The 20651-nt window shown below is 35.1% G+C and overlaps 2 protein-coding genes across 2 annotated transcripts in view; both read left to right on the forward strand.

Annotated features, from left to right (window-relative positions):
- Nucleotides 1-1387: 1387 nt before the first annotated feature.
- SLC10A5 (solute carrier family 10 member 5) lies at nucleotides 1388-7294 on the forward strand. The gene has a single exon (XM_051969981.1). It carries the CDS (start codon nucleotides 1776-1778, stop codon nucleotides 3078-3080), a length of 1305 nt encoding a protein of 434 aa, XP_051825941.1. The 5' UTR covers nucleotides 1388-1775; the 3' UTR covers nucleotides 3081-7294.
- A 1580-nt stretch (nucleotides 7295-8874) lies between these two features.
- The window catches only part of IMPA1 (inositol monophosphatase 1), a 48738-nt gene continuing 36961 nt past the window's right edge, over nucleotides 8875-20651 (forward strand). Inside the window, exon 1 of the mRNA XM_051969982.1 lies at nucleotides 8875-10395. The gene's annotated coding sequence lies outside the window, so the exon portion shown is untranslated. The remainder of the gene's footprint in view (nucleotides 10396-20651) is intronic.

The following is a 20651-nucleotide window of genomic DNA, read 5'->3' on the forward strand; positions in this document are numbered from 1 at the left end:
GAGTCTGCATTTATTTATGTTTAAAAAGATATATTTATGTGGCTCAGTTTAAATATCCACACTGATGAAATCACAGATCTTTGAAATGTGTTCTAAATATCCATTCAAATTTATGCTGATATCAAATTATTTCATATAGACATTGAGCAGTTGAAAATAGTTGACTAAGGCCTAGGGATCTTCATAGATCCAGATTCATTCCAATTTGATAGTTAAGAATTCAAGTCCAGGGGAGGGAATAGACTCTTCACTTTTTGGCTAGTTGCCCTTTACCTAGAAGATTGTGGGGAAATCTTTAAAACAAATCTTAGCTATTGCTCAGATATAACTCCCCCACCCCCAATGTGACAAGGCAGAGTGGTGTGGTCTGGAGTATTCAATGTGTCAATTGCAAATTTATAATATCTTAGGCACTATTAAAAGAGGTCCCCTTCCTAGAAGGGAAAAGGGTGAGTTCTAGAAAAGGTACAGTACTTGCTAAATCTAGAATAGTATATGCCAAGTTCAAATTCTGGCTTTGCTACTTACTACTTTCTTATCTGGCTCTGATATGACTTGACTGTTTAATCTCTTTAGGACTTAGTTTCCTCATTTTTCTTTTTACAAACAGAGATTAAACTAAACGATCTCTTAAGGTATATTCCAACTCTAAATTTTGAACATAAGAATTTTGAAGTTATTGATGAGTCTCATGACAAGAGCAAAGATTCTAGCACAGAACTTGCTGTAAGAAGAGGGATAGTTTTGCAGAGGGAATGAATGAAAAGTGGAAGAAAGAGTTGTGATTCTTTAGTGTTGAGATGGCAGAAGAGAAAGTAGCAGAACAGAGGCATTGGATAAATGATGATGAGTTGTTAATAAGTATTAGCAATAGTGAGTGAACAGAGAGAGAAAATTCCCTCTGGAAGTAGTAATGAGTAGGGAAGAGGACATCCTATGATCTTTCATGTGTCATCTTTGAAACTGGAATAGCTATTTATAAAAATACCTTGCTAAATTCATAAGAGGCAATCCTGAGATGGATGTGGGCTTGGTCATGACTGCTTATATTGGAAATGTTTTCTGTTGCTTTAGATTTGATCAGTATTCTCACCAAGGGTGCCTTAATGAAAAATTGTTAAAATTATCCAGTTATGCTGGCTTTCTGGTTTCTTAGTTGCATACCTAATTTTTTGACTTATTTCTTCTTTCTTTTGCTTGTAAATGTATTTAGAGGTCTACATTCCCCCCTAAGATTAACCATTTCTATGCACCTCATAAAGTTTTGGTATGTTATTTCTTTGTTATTTTCTTTGATTAAATTTTCTATTGTTTCTGCAGTTTGTTCTTTGACCCATACAATTGTTATTTAGTTTCTAGTTAAATTTTATTTCTTCACTTAAAAGTCATTTATTGAGTATAATTTTTATTGTGTTATAGTCAAAAATATGTTCAATATTTCTGCTTTTCTTTATAAGGATTTTAAGGAAATTATATTCACTGAGATTGTTACATCATGAAAAAAAAAAAAAAAACACCAACTAGAATTCCTAAAGCACTGCTTTCTTTCACTTAACAAATGATTTCAAGTTAAACAGGTTATGTAACTAGATAACCTTGTGTTTACTTGAAGAACCCAAGTGACATTATTCTCCTCCCTTTTGCTGAACTTTGATCCCGGAAAAACAATTCATTATTTATTCCAACTTAAAGCAACCAGAAATTGGAATACTGGAAATGATAAAATTCTTTCTTAAATCAGAGCCAATTTTTCTGCTCTGATAGCTACAGAGAATATGTTTTCTAAAATGATTATGAAACTTTTCATTTTGCAAATCTTGGGTATGTCCCTGGGTGAAGTACAGAAACCATTTGTTCATTTTCTGAGTCTAAACAAGACCGAAGTCCTATTTTACACGAAGACAGAAGAAGCATTGATTGTAAAATCAAACTACAAGAGCAATGAGCCAAACAGAAGCTATCTTTCTGTAGATTTAAAAGACCTGGAAGTGGCACAAGTGGTGAACGTGACCAAGACATCTTCGGAGGTTACAAACTTTAAAATAAACCTACTGACAAAGAAAGCAGGTGAGACAAGTTTAACCATTCAACTGTGGGATTTTGTAGGTGGGCAAGATAGACTCATTGAGGAGATAAAGGATATCCGAATCAAGGTGATCTTCAAACAGAAAATAGAGACTCTTCTAAAGGCACCTTTGCATTTTGACAATTATGCTCTACTGCTGATTTTGCCAATAATATTAATTAATAAATTTGCATTTGGGTGCAAGATTGAAATGGAAACACTCCAGATTGCATGGAAGAAACCTTTACCAATACTTCTTGGTGCAGCTATCCAATTTTTTGTCATGCCGCTTTGTGGATTTATTTTTACTAGAGTTTTGGCACTATCCCAGACTCTCTCTTTTGGATTTGTTATGACTTGTACCTGTCCTGGAGGAGGAGGAGGCTATCTCTTTGCCCTGCTTCTGGAAGGTGATATCACTTTGGCCATTGTAATGACTTGTGTTTCAACATTATTAGCACTGATAATGATGCCTCTAAATTCGTATATTTATAGTAGAATGTTGAGACTGCATGGTTCACTTCATATCCCTGTTTCTAAAATCATGACAACCCTTCTTTTCATAGTTATACCAATATCGGGAGGCATAATCATTAAGCGGAAAGTACCTAAATGGGCAAACTACTTGGAGAAAATAATTAAACCTTTTAGTTTTGTGTTAATATCTGTGGGGATATATTTGAGTTTCAAGATGGGATTCATATTTACAAAAACAATTAACTTGAAGGTATTTTTCCTGGGACTATTAGTTCCTGCTTTGGGTTTGTTGTTTGGATACTCTTTTTCTAAAATGTTTATGTTGCCTCTTCCAGTTTGCAAAACAGTTGCTATTGAAGGTGGGGCATTAAATAGTTTCTTAGCACTAGCCATTATTCAGCTTTCTTTTCCACAACACAAGGCAGATTCAGCATCAGTTGCCCCTTTTACAGTAGCCATGTGTTTTGGCTGTGAAATGCTATTTATGATTCTGTTATATAAAGCTAAAAAATATTACAGTTCTAAATGTAGAGGATGAAAAGCTAAAATCTCTTGTCTAATAAATTCTTACACTCAACTTACAAGTATTTATTTAGCACCTGTCATATATTAGACTCTGAAGGGAATAAAATTTAATAACAGAAACAGTTCTAGCCTTTGAGAATCTTTCAGTCTAATTTAAAGATAAAAGAAAGATAAGTTACACAACATAATCCAAATGATAAATATTAAATACCTAGAATAGTGGGTAAAGGTTAAGTGACTAGAGGAAGATGAAATTCTATAAGATTTCAGATGCAGAATAGACTCTTCCAGTTACGTTTACCATAATTTAAAAAAAGCTTAACCCAAACAAACAAACAAAAAGCCATAGAGTGACATGGAAAGCAACTTAGTAATATACAACTGGATAACCCAGTTGAATATTAGCCTAGATAATAGCTTTTCTTCCAGGTCAGATGGTCTTGAAAGGATAACCAGAAAGATGATGCTTGAGCTGGATGCTTTTTATTTTCATCTTCATCAAAAGAAAGAAAGAATATTTTAAAAATTTTGTATAACTCAATCTTGAATCCCTTTTTTTTACCCTAAGTACCTACTATGCAAACATTTATATAGCACTTTAAATTTGTAAAGCACTTTATAAGTATTGTTTCATTTTATCTTCATAATAGCTATAGGTGATAGGTGATATTGTTTTAATTTTAGAGAAAGCTGAGGCAAGCAGAGGTTGATCGGCCCAAGATCATCCAGCCAAGTGTCTGAGAGCAGATCTAAAATTAGGTCTTCCTGACAACAGGTCCAGTACTATATATATTGAGTTACATGCTAACTAAATGAAAAATGTGCACCTGAATTTCTATGCATTGCATACATAATTCATTTTTTACCTCAAAACTAACTCGTTTTTCCCCTTTGTTATGTTTAGAAATGGTGCTGACTATTCTTTGTCATCTAGATTTAGACATTTGCAGTTTAGACATTATTCTTGCCTTTTCCCTTTTCCTCGCTATTTCCATATTCAATCTACCTACAAATCCTGTAGCTTTTAGCACTGTGACATTTCCCATGGTCACTTTTTTCCTTTTTTATTTCCATGTTCATCACCACTCTACTTTCTGTCTTTATTACACTTCACTCGGCTACAATTCAATAGCCTCCTACACATTTCTGCCAAGCTAATCTTGCTAAGTTATGATATCTGATTGATATAGTGCAGCCTTTAGGAAGGATATAGCAATAACCTAAAGCTACCTGGACTTGGGAGTGATGTAGGTAGAAATGATGTATTTCTTCCCTTAGGCTTTCCTGTCCCAGTTTACTCTATATGACCAGGATTCTAAGGCCACCAATATTGCTGTCACATAATATACTGTTGGTCAATAACAGAGTTTCTGAAACTAATGAGCAACAATAATGACTTAAAGTTAATGCAGGTATAGAACAAAATTGGGTGTCTGCTACTTAACTTAGTGCCTTTCCAGGCCTAAAACATATCTCTGGGAAGATTCCCTTCTTCTTTTCTCTTCCCCATGAGATCTGTTCTGAGTACTATGGATATTGCATCTCTGTGCAAAGTTGGAACCAAACTCTCATTTTCAATTCTACCTCTAAGCTGTAAAATTAGCATATCAGAGACATGTAGCACCTGGTTTCTCTAACATTTCTGTGTAAATTTACTTTCTTGCTCCTGGTTCATTGTTAACTTCTTTTGGAATTTAGCTCACTTTAATTCTAATAAACTTTACCCCTTGATTTGGAGATGGGCATGAGTCTGCAAATTCTTTTGAGATACCTTGTGATAACTTGTGTAAAACCTCAACATAGGAAAAAGAAATAAGGTGGATTCTGAGAGACTTTGAATGTCAGATAAAGGATTTCATTTCTAATTTTTAACAGGATATAAAACCATTGGACTTTATTGAATAATCAGTCAGTAGCACTGGGCTATGGGCTAGGCATTGTGCTAAGCACTGGGGATACAAAAAAGGCAAAAGACAGTTCTCACCCTCAAGGAGCTCACAATATAATGTGGGGGAGGGGTTTGTCCTAGGAAGATCACTTTGATAACTGAATGACAGATGGATTGAAGTGGGGAGAGACTTGTGGTAGGCAGACAAAAAAGCAGGCTACAGCAATAGTCCAGCTGTGTGTTGGTGAGGACTTGTATCAGGGTGAAAGAATGTCAAAGTAGAGAAGGGGGCATATTCCATAAGGGGCATAAGGTAAAATCAACATATTTTGGCAACATGTTGGATATTGGATGTAAGGTTAAAAGAAAATTAATTTTCAAGTCTGAATAACTGGAAGAACTGGAAGAATGGTGGCATTCTCAATTACAACAAAGAAGCCAGGAAGAAGAAAGGTTTTTTTGGGGAAAATAATGAATTCAGTTTGAGACATGTCAATTTTAAGATGTTCACAGGATATCCAATTCAAGATATTTAATAAGTAGTCAGAGATGTTTAATTAAGGGTAAAAAGAGAGGTTAGGGCTAGACAAGCCCTAAATCTGGGAATCATCTGCATAGAGATGATAATTGAATGCAAGTGTTGAAGTGGAAGACACCCCCAAAATGTTAGGGTCCCTAGGTATGGTGATAGAATTTGCAAACTCAGTTTGTATCTAAGTGAAGAGGCAAGATTTTTTTGTTTGTTTGTTTTTTGGGGTTTTTTTTTTTTTTTTTTTGCATTGCTAACAGTGGGCAAGTTCCAAAAGTTAGAAAGAACCAGGGGCGAGAAAGATAAATTTATAGAAAAAAGTTAGAGAAACCAGTAGCTTTATGTTAATGATGTTTTATGATTTAGAGATAGAATTGAGGAATAGTTTGGTTTTGCTATTGTGTGCAGGCTTAATACCATAATTCTCTGGCCAGAGCTCATGGGGTGGTAAGGTAGAAGTAGGGGTGGGGAAGTAAGGGGTGGAGGTGAAGGAATAGGAGTGGGAGAACCTTCCAGAGGCATTTTTTAAGCCTGAAATGCCACAAAGTCAAGTGGCAGATACCCAATTTTGTTTTGTGTTTGCAAGAACTTTAAGCACCTCATTATTGTTGCTCATTAGTTTCAGAAACCCCATTATCACAGGCCAAGTTGCTATCTGACAGCCAGCAATATTTGTGGCTTTAGCATATAGAATTAACTGGGGTAGGATAGCCTAAGGAAAAATATATGTCATTTCTACCTACATCACTCTTAAGGTCAATTGGCCTTATTGGTTATTGCTACATCCTTCCTAAGAGCTGAACCACATCAATAGGAGCTAATGAGATCACTAAGTGAAGTAATATAAAGGGAGAAGAAAGGTGGCAAAGAATAAAGACTGAGGATTCGTTAGTATTTAGTGAAGATGATCTGGAGGAAGTTTCAGCAAAGGGGACTAGGAGGACTGGTTAGATACATCAAGAGAAGAATCAGGAGAAACTAGGGTAATGAAGACCTAGATAAGGTATCAGGGAGAAGAGAATGATCATCAGTGTCAAAGGCTTCAATGCCGAGAAGTCAAAAAGATTGAATATTGAAAAGGGGCCATTAGATTTGTCAATTAGATTCTTAAAGACTTTGGAGAGAGGAGGTTCAATTGAATGAATGCACAGAAATACAGGTTTATGCAAAGATAAGTAAATTAGGAGGAGATTATTCATCTTCTGAAAAGGATTACTAGTTTGCTTTATGGTATTCAACATGAAATTTCTTTAAATTGGGAAAATCTAATTACCATTAAGATTAATCTTTTCTGTTCCTTTCAGCTCTGTATTATATTATTTTTGTGTAAAGAATTTATACTCACATTATATCTCTTAACTTCATGTTATGTTCATTGGCTGTCCTCCCTATCTGGAATAATGCTCTCTTCCTCATCACAGCTTCCTGGCTTCCCTCAGGTCTCAGCTCATCTCCTATCTTCCGCAGGAGTTTTTTTTTTGGTCATCCTTAAACCTAACTCTCCATTGTGTTCTCTCTGAATTAACTTTCATTTACTTTGTGCCTATAGCTGTTTGCATGATGTCTCCCCCCACTAGAATACAAATTCTTTTGATGACAGGGACTGTTTTTTGCTTTTTGTGTGTCCTTAGCCTCTTAACACAGTTCTTGGCACTCTTAACACAGCACTTGTTGATTGAGCATACCCAAGTTGATATATTAGAAATACTAAATTTTGAGCCAGAAAACCTGGATTCCAGTTTAGACTGTACCATATTTAAATTACATCTCTGGTTCCATTTCCTTCCTAATAAAGTGAGGATGGACTAAATGGTCATTAATAATATTCTAAATGGGTATTGAATGAAGCACTGCCATCATCCTGAATAGATCAACAAACCAGGTGGCTATTTATAATTATGTACACTAGAGTAATTTTCTACATTATGAAGCAGTTGAATTATATAAGGATTGAATTTAAGACTTCAAAATATTTTTTAAAAATTTTATATTCTTTTATTGATGTATCATAGTAGCTTACTTACAACAGAGATTTGTAAATTAAATGGGAATACACTTGGTTAAGTCACTATTGAGTGTGTGCTCACAGACCCATAGAATTTTGAGATATTCTTTGTGATTAATGGCATAAAATATACTTAATGAATCAATTTTATGCAATTTATTTTACATAGTCAAGATTTATGGCACAAATGAAGGCAGTCATGTGATTTCATGAGGTTCTATCTAGCATATCAGGGTAAAGAAATTACTACAAGTATTTAACTGATTAGACACAGAGGGAATCTTCCCTAACTTGCATCTGTGGAAGGGACACCCACATAGATACTTCAAATTTGTTTCCATAAAATTTTAATAAAAAGAGTAAAGTGAGGCAGACCTTCACTTATTAGCAGGGGCACATTACCTATCAATAAATAGGTCCATGCCTCCATTTATGCCACAGATCTTGAACGAGTGGACAGTTCCTCTTATGTAGGTTTTTGGGGAGTATAAAACAACAGAACAGGACAGATAACATCATGGAATTAAGAATGGTATGACTGGTTACAGAGCTGAGGTATAGGGAACAATATGATTATTTGGAGGTTTGGTAACTGGAGCCTGCAATCACATACTACCACCCCTTTTGGTTCTTACGAGCACTTTGAATCCCCATGAAAGAATAGCTCATAATTTGGTATAGTAAACTACACATCTTTGAAAGATAACTTGGTGGAATAAAGATATCAGGCCTACAGTCCCTTGCTTTCTCATATATTCTCCAAGGTCCATTAAAATTCCTTGAGGCAAAAAATTTGGATTTTTACATTTCTCCTCTTACAGGCCAGCTCAACAGTGAACTAAATTCAGAGACAAAGAACCATGACTTAAGCAGTTACAGGACAAAATCAAATACAGCTATTCCTTCCACATTGTGACTCTTCCCATGGTGATTCTGCTATCTTACCCATCAGCATAAGAAATTAAATAGAAATATTGGGGAATTTTTGTGGAAGCCACAGACAATATATAAAGGACAGCAGACAATACACAAAAAGTTTAGAAACTCAGAATAAAATGCATGTATAGTATTGTATAATATGAATATATTTTACCTTTTAATATAATTATAATTCTGACTTTTTAAATCTGGTATGGAGGGCCAAAAAATTTTTATGTAGATTTTCCAGATTGAAGGGGCATCCATACTCCTAACACCCCAATCCCCCAAAGTAAGAGAGATAGCTTTACTTGTAAATAGATTCAATTAAAAAAAATATTGTAGGATCAGTCTTGATCTTTTCAGAACTGTCTCCAATCTCCCATCTGTAAAAATAATTAAACAACTTTAGGAATCTCAGGGATAATACTAGGGAAATACATATCCATTTTGTGTTTAAATTAGATTTCCTTTTATATATAGTATTATATGAAGATGAAATGTGATATAGTAGAAATAGTGCTCATCTTGGGATCATAACAGTTTAGTAGGGTTCAAATTCTGCCTGACATTCAATGCTGATATGACCATAACCCCTCTGACATATATTCACTACAGATGATGAATTATTGCCAGAATTGAATAGAAGGGGAAAGGGCTGAAATGCATTTCAGAAACTATACAGCATTTTCAATAATGCTATGATGTTCCTTGCCACAAAAGTACATTTGTTTAATACTAGTATATTCTCAATAATACTGTATCTCTATGAATCATTCAACACTACAATTCCATAAAAATCAAAAGTATAGGTGACTTTAAGGGAAATAAACAGAAAAACATAATGGGTTTCTGAATAGGCTGAAGATGATCAATGATGATTTGGTCTCCAAAAATTCGATAAAACACATCAAGTATGTATATGACTTAAAGTAGGTAATGTGGTACAGTAGAAAGATCAATGATTTGGAATCAGAGGACTTAAATTTGAAACTCTGGCTTTGCCATTTACTACCCCAGTGACACTGGGCAGCTAAATTAGCTTCCGTTTGTTTTTGTGAAAAATGTTAGTTTTGGGCTAGGTCACCTCTGTCATCCCTTCCAGCTACAAACTTATGGCCCCATAAAAAAGGCGGTAGACAAATCAGGTACCAATAGATCAAAAGTCCAAAAGCAATACTAATATCTACAAAAAGAACTAAAAGGACCTTGGTATGTTACGAGATTCTCTGTGGGCCATTTACAGAAAGGAAGAGGGGAGAAAACATAGAATGAGAAGCTCCATATGGATGGTAATCTTTATTAATAAAGTTGTATTCTCAGAATTAGTAAGCAGTTTATAGGGAGGAACCAATTGATATCACACTGGGAGGCTTAAAAAAAAGAAAAAGACCAAACACACACAAAAAAGAGGCTCATTTGCTACTCTCTCATAAGGTCCTGTTTACGACTAAAGTTTAGGCATGGAGTTTAGAAAAGTAAATATAAAGTACTATCTATTGACGTGTCTCCTTGATTCCAGGAACAGATTTCATTTCCAGCACGCAGCTATGATAACTAATGGCAATAGGTGATATTACTATCTCCATTTCATACGGGTTCACTGAGGAAACTAGCGGTGAAGGGACTTGCTCAGTGTCACCTGTAGTAAGTAAATAGCAGGTGAATTCGAGCTGAATCTTCTGGAAGTAAGAGCAAGAGGTTCATGGGGGAGAACGTGACAGAGGGAGGGGACAGATTAAGGACGACCCAAGGAGTAAGGAAGAAAGTAAAGAAAGGGAGATGGAAAAGAGGCCAAGGGAGAAGCCAGCCGGAGCGGGCTGCACGACCTGCCCTCAAGCATTCTTCGCATGCCTCGGGCCCCCATGGGCCTCAGGAACATTCCAGGAGAAAGGCGGGACTTCCTGCCCAAAGATGAACGGCTTCCGATCCGGAAAAAGAGATTCTAACGGCTTTAAAGAGCCTGGTCTGGAGCTTGCGACTGGAAGGTGAGCTCGGGGCTGTCTTCGCCCCCTCCACCCCCACCCCCACTTCTTCGGTGCCCTACCCTTTCTATCCCGCCTCCGCCCCCGCAACTCCGCCTCACGCGGCATAAGGACCCCCTTGGTTCCTCTTTTTTCTCCCCCGCCTCTAGCCCACTCTCGGGGATGCGGGGCTATGGTGGCGGCCCTATTCTGGCACCTGCGCACTGGGGCTGGGCAGGGCGCTGCCCGGGCTGTGTGAGATGCGGGGAGGAGGGCGTGACGTCTGGATCCCAGCGAAAAGCGGTCCTGGCCCGCGGTGATTGAGGGTTTGGGAATGAAGGGGGAGGGGGAACTCTGCAGGGGTGGGGATGGGGAGGAGGGAGATAGATCGCACTACAGTCAGGCCCCTCTCCCCCACTTGCTGTCCTGTCCCACCTTTCTGACATCATTCTTCTAATCCCGGGTACCCTTCCCTGTGCCTTTAGCGCCCCTCTCCCCCACTTTTGCTGCCCTGTCCCACCTTTCTGACATCATTCTTCTAATCCCGGGTACCCTTCCCTGTGCCTTTACCCTTGGGGAGAGGATGACCCAGACTCCATAACCTCGGCTTCCCAGGAATCCTCGCTCTCTTCTCCACCCTCTGGAAATATTGTGGAAAGGTCTTTCTAGTCATTATTTTAGGTCGATTTCTTTGTCTGCAGATTTTTTTTTTTTAAACCTTTTTAAACCTATGTGATTTTAGACAACCTCAGTCTCCCTGGGCCTCCGTTCCCTGCAGTGTTTAAAGTTGACCTTTAGGTTTTGTCTTTGTACACTGTTTCCTGCATACAGAAAGAATTTAATAAATGCTTGTTAAGTTATTGAATCTTGTGTCTTAATTGAGAAACAGCCATTTCATTTATTTAGTGATATTTATTGAGCATCCCCATCATGCCAGTCATAGGACTGAGTGTAATGGCTTGTGGGTACTGGGAGAGACAGACCTGGTGCCTGCAGCAGAATCCTGATTCTTCTATTTATTACCTGTATACTCTTGGCAAAATCTCTGACTCTCAGGTAGAATGGTTCGGACTAAGGGCTCTTTCTGCTTTAAGTAAAGTGACACTTTGATTTAAAATGAAATATATAATCCCTGCCCTCAAAGAGTTTCTGTAATAGTAAGAGAAAGATACATAAATATAATGTGATGTATAATGTAGCAACTGTAGATATCTTTAAAAATGTCCAAACAAAATTCACAGTCTTTCCCTCTTCTCTACCCCTTCACCATAATTCTGTTTTTCTAAAGATAATACCATCCAGCCTTCTACTCATGCATGTTTGTAACCCTTCATCCACAGCTCTCTTCTTCCCTGAGACACTTTATTTCTATTTCATCGGTTACTAAGCCTTGTTATTTCTGTATCCATAACATTTCTTGTATATTTGCATTTTGTTAAGGCTCAACTGGATTAAAATTTTTTTTTAATTTTCTTTTATTACAAATTTAATAAGAATGGTTGATTGTCCTATGGTTGGTTGTCTATTGTTCTGAAAGAGAATCAGATTGACATCACTATGTTAAGAGTCAAGTTACAGTGTGTTAGACTGTGGCTGATCAGGTCAATCTGAGTTCAGAATGCCCTGCCATAGATCAGACACAATAGTCCCTATGAACATTTGGACGGTTTCCTTTGAGCTAATTCAATCCTGCAAACTTATAAACATTACAAACTTAAGAATATTGAACCTTTCAGTATATGGAAAAGAGGATTGTATATATGAAATTGAACTTAGATTACAGAGTTTGACTTAAAAGTTTATTAGGTTTAACATAATAGTAACAAAGCAGGTTTGCTTTTCTCTGTCTTCTGAAATAATTTCTGCTCATTTATTATTTAAGCATTTCAGTGGTATTTTTATTTTCTTTCCTTTTTTTTTTTTTTTTTTTGCTTCACTTTGCTAGTCCTCCAATTATTATACTCCACTCCCAACTTCTTACATTTTCCTTCTTCCTTGGAGTATTCAAACAGTTTCCATTGGACCTCAGACTTCTATAATCTCTCAACTTCAATATATTCATCCCCATAGCTGTCAAATATTTCTAAAGCACAAGTCTAATGACCATGTTACTTTTCAATAACTGACTTTTGCTTCTAATATAGAGATTGTTTTTCAGATTTCCATTTAAAACTTTTTACAATCAGGCTCCAGTCTTTATTTCTAGGCTTAATGAACATTACTTCTTCCTAAGACATCTACATTCCAGCCAAACTGATTTATGTGCATACTATTCCTTGAATTTGGTATTCCATCTCCTACCACCATCTCTTGTACAGATTATCTCCTTTCCTTAGAAAGGAGGTAATTCTTTCCTCACTTTTGCCTCTTTCTGTGAGTGAATGGTCTTGTGCTACCTCTTCAAAGATGACTTACCTGATTATGTTGGTTATTCATGTTTTGTATCATCTGTGTACTTGTTTTGTTGCTCTATTGTCCCAGTAGTTCCCCCTATATAGGGGGGAACTACATATTTTTCATTTTGCTTTTGCATTTTTAGCATATGACAGTGAATTTTCTCTTTTGGTTGGTACTTAACAAATAACTCCTAGATTGTTGTTGGTATTGCAATAGAAGAGGTATATAAACTGTGTAGAAGTTGAAAGAGAAAAGGAAGATAATTTTTGGTAAAGAAGAATCAGAAAGGCTTCAAGAAGTTATTTGAGTTAGATATGGGAGAAGATAAAATTAGTATTGTTTTGTCTTTTCAAATGGCTTCAGATTTTATCCTTTACCTACCATTTTAAATCACAAATATTTTTTTTCAAAAATGATTTTTTAAAACAAAATTTTGCTTTTTTAATTCATCTAGGATGTAACTAATGGTGATTCTTGTTTTTTGTTTTGTTTTGCATTTTATTGTGGAATTCTGCCTCTGTATCCAGCAGGTGTAAGTAAATATGCTTAGATTTATGGTATTAGTTTTCTGTTGTGAAGATTTTTTAAATGGAAATGTTTGCATTGTTCATCACAATTACACTTAGGTTTTTCATGAAGAAATCCAAATATAAAACTAATACATCTTGAGTCATTACTTGGCAATGATTAATTGAAAATTTCTTGGTAATTTTGTCTTATAGTTTCTTCAAATATTTTGATCACTTTAAAAAGAGATTTCTATGGAGTTCTTATAGTTAAATTCAATTATGCCTCAAAATATTTGTCTTTCAAAAAAAAATTTGTCTTTCATTCTTTTTTTCTTATTTGAGAACCCACAGATATCTCTTCTTTGATTTTAGCTTTCCCATTCTTAAAATTTTATTTAAAATATTCTTAAAATTTTATTTTTTTCAGGTAAAGAAAGCTTTTATTGATCTTTTATCTTGACAAATCCTGAATATTTTTGGTCTCAACAAATTAGATCAAATATAATGTTCAATAGGAGGGAGGAATCTTTAAAATAATAATTAACTGTTGTTGTCAAATTTTTCTTTTCCTATAATGAATTGTTTCTTTTGAGACCACTGCAATTGATATTGCTCTCAAATATAGCAGGAGTTTTTCTTTTCTTTACTCATATTTACAAATAAAGGCATTTCATATGCTGGTATGTTTGACATATCCAAGTTGTATATATGCATAATACAAATGTAATCTTTTTCAGATCTCCACCAATAATACCAAAAATAGTATTTATATTAACGTTTAGAGGAAGGTCTGTGTTTTAAACATTTTAGAATTCTCTTATGGGAGATTCCATCCATGTAGTCTAGAAGCTAAAGGTTGACTTTGATTTTTGGATGAATGATGATCTTGAACAAGGTTATTTAGATCTGTTTGAGCTACTAAATATATAGCTGAGAATATTTATTCCTGAGGATCATTTTACTAATCTCTTGTTCATATTGTTACAATGTAAATCAAGATTCATCCAAATTCTGAGTTTCTAATTATTAAAATCTATCTCAGGTGATGGTAGATTTGGATGTTGAATAGTATATTTAGATTTGTTAGTAATCCCTAATATACTTGTTAAGCAAAAATTGAATTTTTCTTTTCTGTTCTCTCCAAATTATAGGAACTGCAAGGAACATGTGAGGAGATCCATGTATCCCACCAGTTAGTCTAATAGTACAAGTGAGGGGCCCAAGGCTTATAGAAATTAATTTTAAAACCAAAATAGGGTTAATATGTTTTCTTAACTAGATCAGTAAATTTTTTTCTCTGCTATTTATGAATTGGATCATAACAAAAATTGTTTAAGTGTTTGACATATGCAAGAGGCATACTGAGTATTTAAATAATTTCACATCAACATCAACCATGCACTTGAGAAAAAGAAATGATAAAGATATTTACCAAATGATATCTGGCATATAACCGACAGAACTTTTTGAATAATAAGTTTCAGTACATGTCTGAACATCTCAGCTTTCTTGCCAACTAGCATATAAACTGGTATTTTACATGACAAGCAAGAATAAGCCAACTACATAGTGATTTCTTATTATTCTCCCCAAGCAAACTGTACTTTATCACCTTATAGTATATAATATGTAAATTTTTACCTGTCACTTAATAATTGGGGCTTAGAAAAATTCCATTTGCATTTTTGATTCAGCATAAAAAATACATATAAAATGCAAAAAATTTCCATGTGACAAAATATGTGTTTAACATTTAAGTAGTCATTTAAGTTCTACTTGAAGACCTCTGGTAACAAAAGATCCATCATCGAGAGGCAAGCCATTTCATTTTTGGTGAGCTCTAATTTGGAGGACATTTTTCCTTGTATTGAGCCTAAATTGACTTCTTGATAACTTTTTCCCATTGTTCCTGATTCTGGATTCTAGATTCAAGAAAAAAAAGTTTAATGCTAATGGTTGACATACCTACAAATACATGAACTTAACTTTTATCTGCAAACTACACATTACGTGTCCTTCAATCAAATTTCATGGCATAATGTGAAAGTTCATTATCATCCATATAATGCTTTTCACATTTTTCAGTTTGCTGAAGACCTTCCTAAAATGAAACAGAGTAGAAGAGAGTAGTCCAAATGTGATCTGACTAGAACAGATTGCAAGCAAATTTAATCTTCAAAGTTCTTTTGTTAATTTAGCCTATGATAATAGTTTTTTGGCAACTGTGTCATATTGTTAGCTCCTTTGAACTTAAAATAAAATCCCCAGGTTTTCTGTTTCATACAAATTGTTACCCCTTCATACCATCCCAATCTTAGATTTGTACAGATGATTTTTTAAAACAAAGTATAGGATTTTATGCACATCTGTTAAATTTCATTTTGGTAGAATCTTAATCTGTTTCCTTTTCTCACCTTACTTGAGATCTATTTAAGTCCTAGCTTTGTGTTATTTGTCAGATTTTTTTTTTTTAAACATGCCATCTATGCCTTCATTACCTGTTACTTATAGAAATGTAGAGCAGGATTGTAATGGGCTGAGGCTTGAGTTGATGCACTGAGGTCCCAAGCACATAAGGCTAAATAGTAATTGGACCATACTCTTATTAATATATGAGCTTGGAGAAAGAATAGGACCAAGAAAAGAACCCTAGAAGCACCTGCCTATTAGTGTTTATTCTTTGGATCTGATCATAGAACAATTTCTGAAATTACCTAAAAACAACAGTTTCGCACATACTTCTTCTTGTCCATATGTTAAGTAGTACAGATTTTGTATGCAGAAATTTTGGCAAGATATTTATCAATATCTTTGTCATTCCTCTCAACTACTGATCAAATTATCCTTTTAAAAAGGGGAATTGGGGTTAGTTTGGCATAAACTGTTCTTGATAAATCTGTGCTACTTCTACAGGGAAAGTCAGCTCAGGAGGGATATGAGTCTCCTAACAGTGAAATTTTGAAGACAAACGCAAACAATTCTTCTCAGGAAGAAAAAACAGGAGTTGTTTGGAGAGACTTTTGTGGATGCCCAGGGAATTCACCAACCAACTTGCATATTAATAAAGATTTATACAGAAGAGGGAAGCAAGGGAAGGTAATAGAGGATTGCTAAAACATTATAAAATATTGTTGTAAGAATAGTGCAGAAATGCTAAAGCTCTGAATGACCTGAGGCTATTAATGAAAATTTAAAAAAAATTAGGTTTTTAAAAAAATGTATATTTTATCTATATTGATAAAAAGTAGATCAAGGAAGAAAGTAGACTATTTTTAGATGTAGATGGCCAACAAAGAGAAGGTAGTTCTTATATTGGTTTTGTTTTCTCTGCGAAATACAAAGGACTTTGGATTGGAAAAGACAAAACAAATAGATTAATGAGGAATTGGTGTCCAAGATAAATAAGAAGCAATTAGAGATCTCTTATATACCTTTGTTGAATTCATATCCTGTTGTCCAAATGAACTGTGTTCTTTGGTACTGAAAGAAATGAAGACTATGATTGTGGAATGTGAAGACTGCGTTAGCACCCTGGATACTTTAAAATCAGCCGGAGTCAGGGTAAGCGAAAGTCCTTGATTTTTATTCTTTATCGAAGGGAAAGAAGAGCTCGGGGACACAAGAATCTCTTCTTTCTTCTCCCCATCCGAGCTACCTTGCTCACTAGTCCTACTCCACCCTCTAAATCCTGCCTCAATCTCTCTATAAGCCAAACAGTTCAAACCTGCACAGAGTAATGGGCAAGGCCATTCTTTCTCCAAGCATATGCTAATAGAGTATTGTCCAATTGGTAGTTAGCCTTAAGTGCCCGGACCTCAGTGCATCAACTCAGTTTCAGCCCATTACAGTGGAATTTATCAGTGGTATTTGAAAGATGGAAAAAAAGACAAAATGATATGATTCCAAAAAAAGGAAGAAAATAGTCTGCAAAATAAGTCAAACTCACTTATTCTATCCTTACCCCTTTTTGCTTAGGAATGATAATCGTATCTAAAGAATGTAGTTATTTTTTCCTTGCAGAATACCTGTGATTTAGGTGAAAACTTCCCCTAGTACCACTCCTTAAACCTTCTTGCCCATCTATGTCAATCCTACCAATAAATTCTTTTGTCAGTCTGCTCTCTTTCATTCATTGTACCTTATTGGAAACCTTATTGTGTTGTTAACCAACTACTTTTTATATTGCACCTTTTCCTCTATCTTGTCTTCCTGGTATCATAGAAATCTGACCTTATCCAGAAGACAGTCCCTGATTATTGAGTTATTACATGCACTCTCTCTTGTGTCTCTTGACATATTGGACCAAGAGGAGGAGGAACATGCTTTTTACTCCTTATTGCCTCTTCCAGTTCCCCTTACCTACCACCACCATTTAGCAATCCCTTATGTGTAGATCATCATAATCAGATCTGATGGCTGTCATTTCTCTTTTTTTCTCAAGGAATTTGATACGTAGCTCAGTCTTCCTCTAGTTTGGAACAATCCTTTTTTTGTCCATACATGTTATCTCCTTAGAAATATTTTTGTTTCCTAGTTAATTAGTATGTTTGACTCCTGTGACTTATCTGTACATTCCCTGCTCTTCAGATACTCAGCCATAACTCACACCCTTGATCTCGTCTTCTATAGGTGTACTACCACATTCCATAACTATGAAATCCTTTTCTCTGACCATAAACCATCCTGCCAATTCTCCCAAATACCAGACCACAGTAATCTTCAATCATTTCACCTTTCCCTGCTTTCTTAGGCCATTAACTTATTCTCAGGCCTTTCTTCTCTTCTTTGAAATCTTGATTCTACAGTTCAGCTATATGCTATCTTAAATACTATCTAATTGCTTGTTATCTTGCTTTATCACCATTTGTCCACTTCCAAACCCCAACCCTAGATTAATCTACTATTACTTATTTGCTTCTTTTTTCAGTAGTGCCAAATGCTGTTGGAGGAAGTCTTACAAATCATATTAAGAAGGTCTACTCCACATTTATCCTCCTTCAGACATTTAACAAGTGTATGACCCTCTCTTTGATCTCCCTTTCATTATATCTTAAAATGGGGATAATAATAATGTTATCTCACAGGGTTATTATAAGAATTAAGTGAAATAATGTATGTAAAGCACTTAACAAAAGGAACTCAGGTTAGCAGAGAGGATTAAGATTTGAGAGATGTGACAGTTGAAACAAGATTTGATAATTCTTTGGATGTGTAAGGTGAAGTAGAGTGAGTAGACAAGGATACATACTCAGGCTATACATCTACGAAATTGGCAGAATGGTGGTACATTTTTTTAGAAACAGAAGTTTGGAAGAGGGAATAAGTTTTAAGGAAAAGAACATGTTCTGCTTTAGATAGTTTGAGATATCTTTGGGACATCTAATTTGAAATGTAGAGGTATTTTTGATGCAGGAATGAAGTTCAGGGGAGATGTATATAGGACTGAATATACAGATCTGTTGATTCATCTCCATAGAGTTCCTTCCCTTCCTCCCTCAAGTAGAAGTTTGATATTTTAGTGTCCTTATACCTATCCTGTCAGATGTATTATAGTAGAGATTTCTTTATGGTATGGGTTAGACAAGATGACTCCTGAAATTCCTTCCTCTTCTAAAATTCTGATCTGTGGTTATTCTAAATACCTAATAACTATCCCTTTAATAAAATGTTCTTGAATTTTGCTGGGAATCAAAGCCAAGCTCACTGGCTAATTGATTGCAGTCTCATCCATTCCCCTAAGTTTGAAGGTTGAAGAAAAGGTTTAAGCAAAGAAGCAGAGCCAAAGCAATATAGGTTTCTTTAGATAGTGAGTAGTGAGTTCAATGTGGTTAAAATATGGACTATAGGGTATAGTAGGAGACAAGGAAGGCCCAAAAGGTAGATTGGAGCTAGAATAGATTATGAAGAGTCATGAAGTGCTATAGGATGTTTATATTATAACATAGACAAGAACAATTTTGTTAGCCTTCTCTCTGCTTTAACTCAAGTTTCTCCCCCCACCCCCTTTTCTTTCTGCAATTTGAGGACCATTGTAACAATTTTAACCATGTGTGATTTATATTCACTCTTTAGACAGAAATATTATGCTTATAATCCTATTCATAGAAAATTACACATAAGAGAAGATTCCTACATTTTTGGAACAACCTGACAGTTCTACCATAAATCAGAAATATTATAAAAATTCATTGTATTAGATGATGTTTTAAAATTTTAGTTATCTTTTTGTTAGTTATTTTTAGATTCTTCAGAATTTCACCTTGGAAAAGTCAATAGAAAGACCTTATAGAGGATCTATAACATAGACATTACTTTCATAAGCTCCTTTTTTGCTTTATTCATACTCTATTTGATCCTATTCCCTTTATTTTCTTGTATTCTCAGCTTAGACCTCATAGATTTTTTTTTTTTTTTTTGCTTTTCTTTCATTTCTTACATCACAGGTGATATTAAACTTGAAGCTCCGCAAAATTTTCAAGTGTGGCTGAAAACTATTAAAATGTAATTAAGAAATAACTAACAAAATAAATGAAAATACAGTATGACAATGGATAATGTTAATTTGTGGTTTTCTAAATCAGTTTGCAGCCAGGAATCCATTTGTTTTTGAGTTTGATTCCATTAATATTTATACCTTTATACTATTTATTGAATCTCTATTTTCTTTCATTCCCTGTTCTCTGGCATCTTTTGATCAGACAACAAATCAAAAAAGAAACTTTTTGCTGGCATTGGGCTCAAAACCTGATGCTATCTGGCAACTTCATTGCCCAAATATAATTCTGGGTTACAATTCCAGAGTGGAAAGGTAGCTACAGGGCAACAGGAACCTTCATTCTAATTCTAGGTCCTTGAGGAATGCTAGTGCCTGTGGCTATAGATAAACAGGGGCTCTTCCTTGGTAAGGACCAGAGTGGAGACCAGGAAAGAAAAATCACATATCTCCCTGGAACATACCACCTTGAAAACACTGAAAACTTACAGACCCTGATAACTAGCTCTGAAAATAGTATAATGAAAAAGTCTGAAGCTTGGTGCCTTTTTCTCTGTAAGTAAGTAAAGTCAAACTTAACAAAGTTCAGTCAAGAAATAAACTAGGAAAATAAGCAACAACCACAAAAGAACCTGACTATAAAAAAACTACTGCAGTCACAAAGAAAACCAAGACACAAATTCAGAAAACAAGAAAACAGCTGCCAACAAAATCAGAAATTCAAGGAAATTATTAAAAGAGAATTAACAGTTTGACAAAAGAGGCACCAAAAAACAGTAAGAAAATAATATCTTAAGAAGCACAATTGGCTATTTCAAACATAAAAGGACAAAAATTCACTAAATAAAAGAACTTCAAAAAGATTTGGGCATGTGAAAGTA

The sequence above is a fragment of the Antechinus flavipes genome, chromosome 1 (assembly GCF_016432865.1).
Source record: "Antechinus flavipes isolate AdamAnt ecotype Samford, QLD, Australia chromosome 1, AdamAnt_v2, whole genome shotgun sequence".
Classification (NCBI taxonomy): Eukaryota; Metazoa; Chordata; class Mammalia; order Dasyuromorphia; family Dasyuridae; genus Antechinus; species Antechinus flavipes.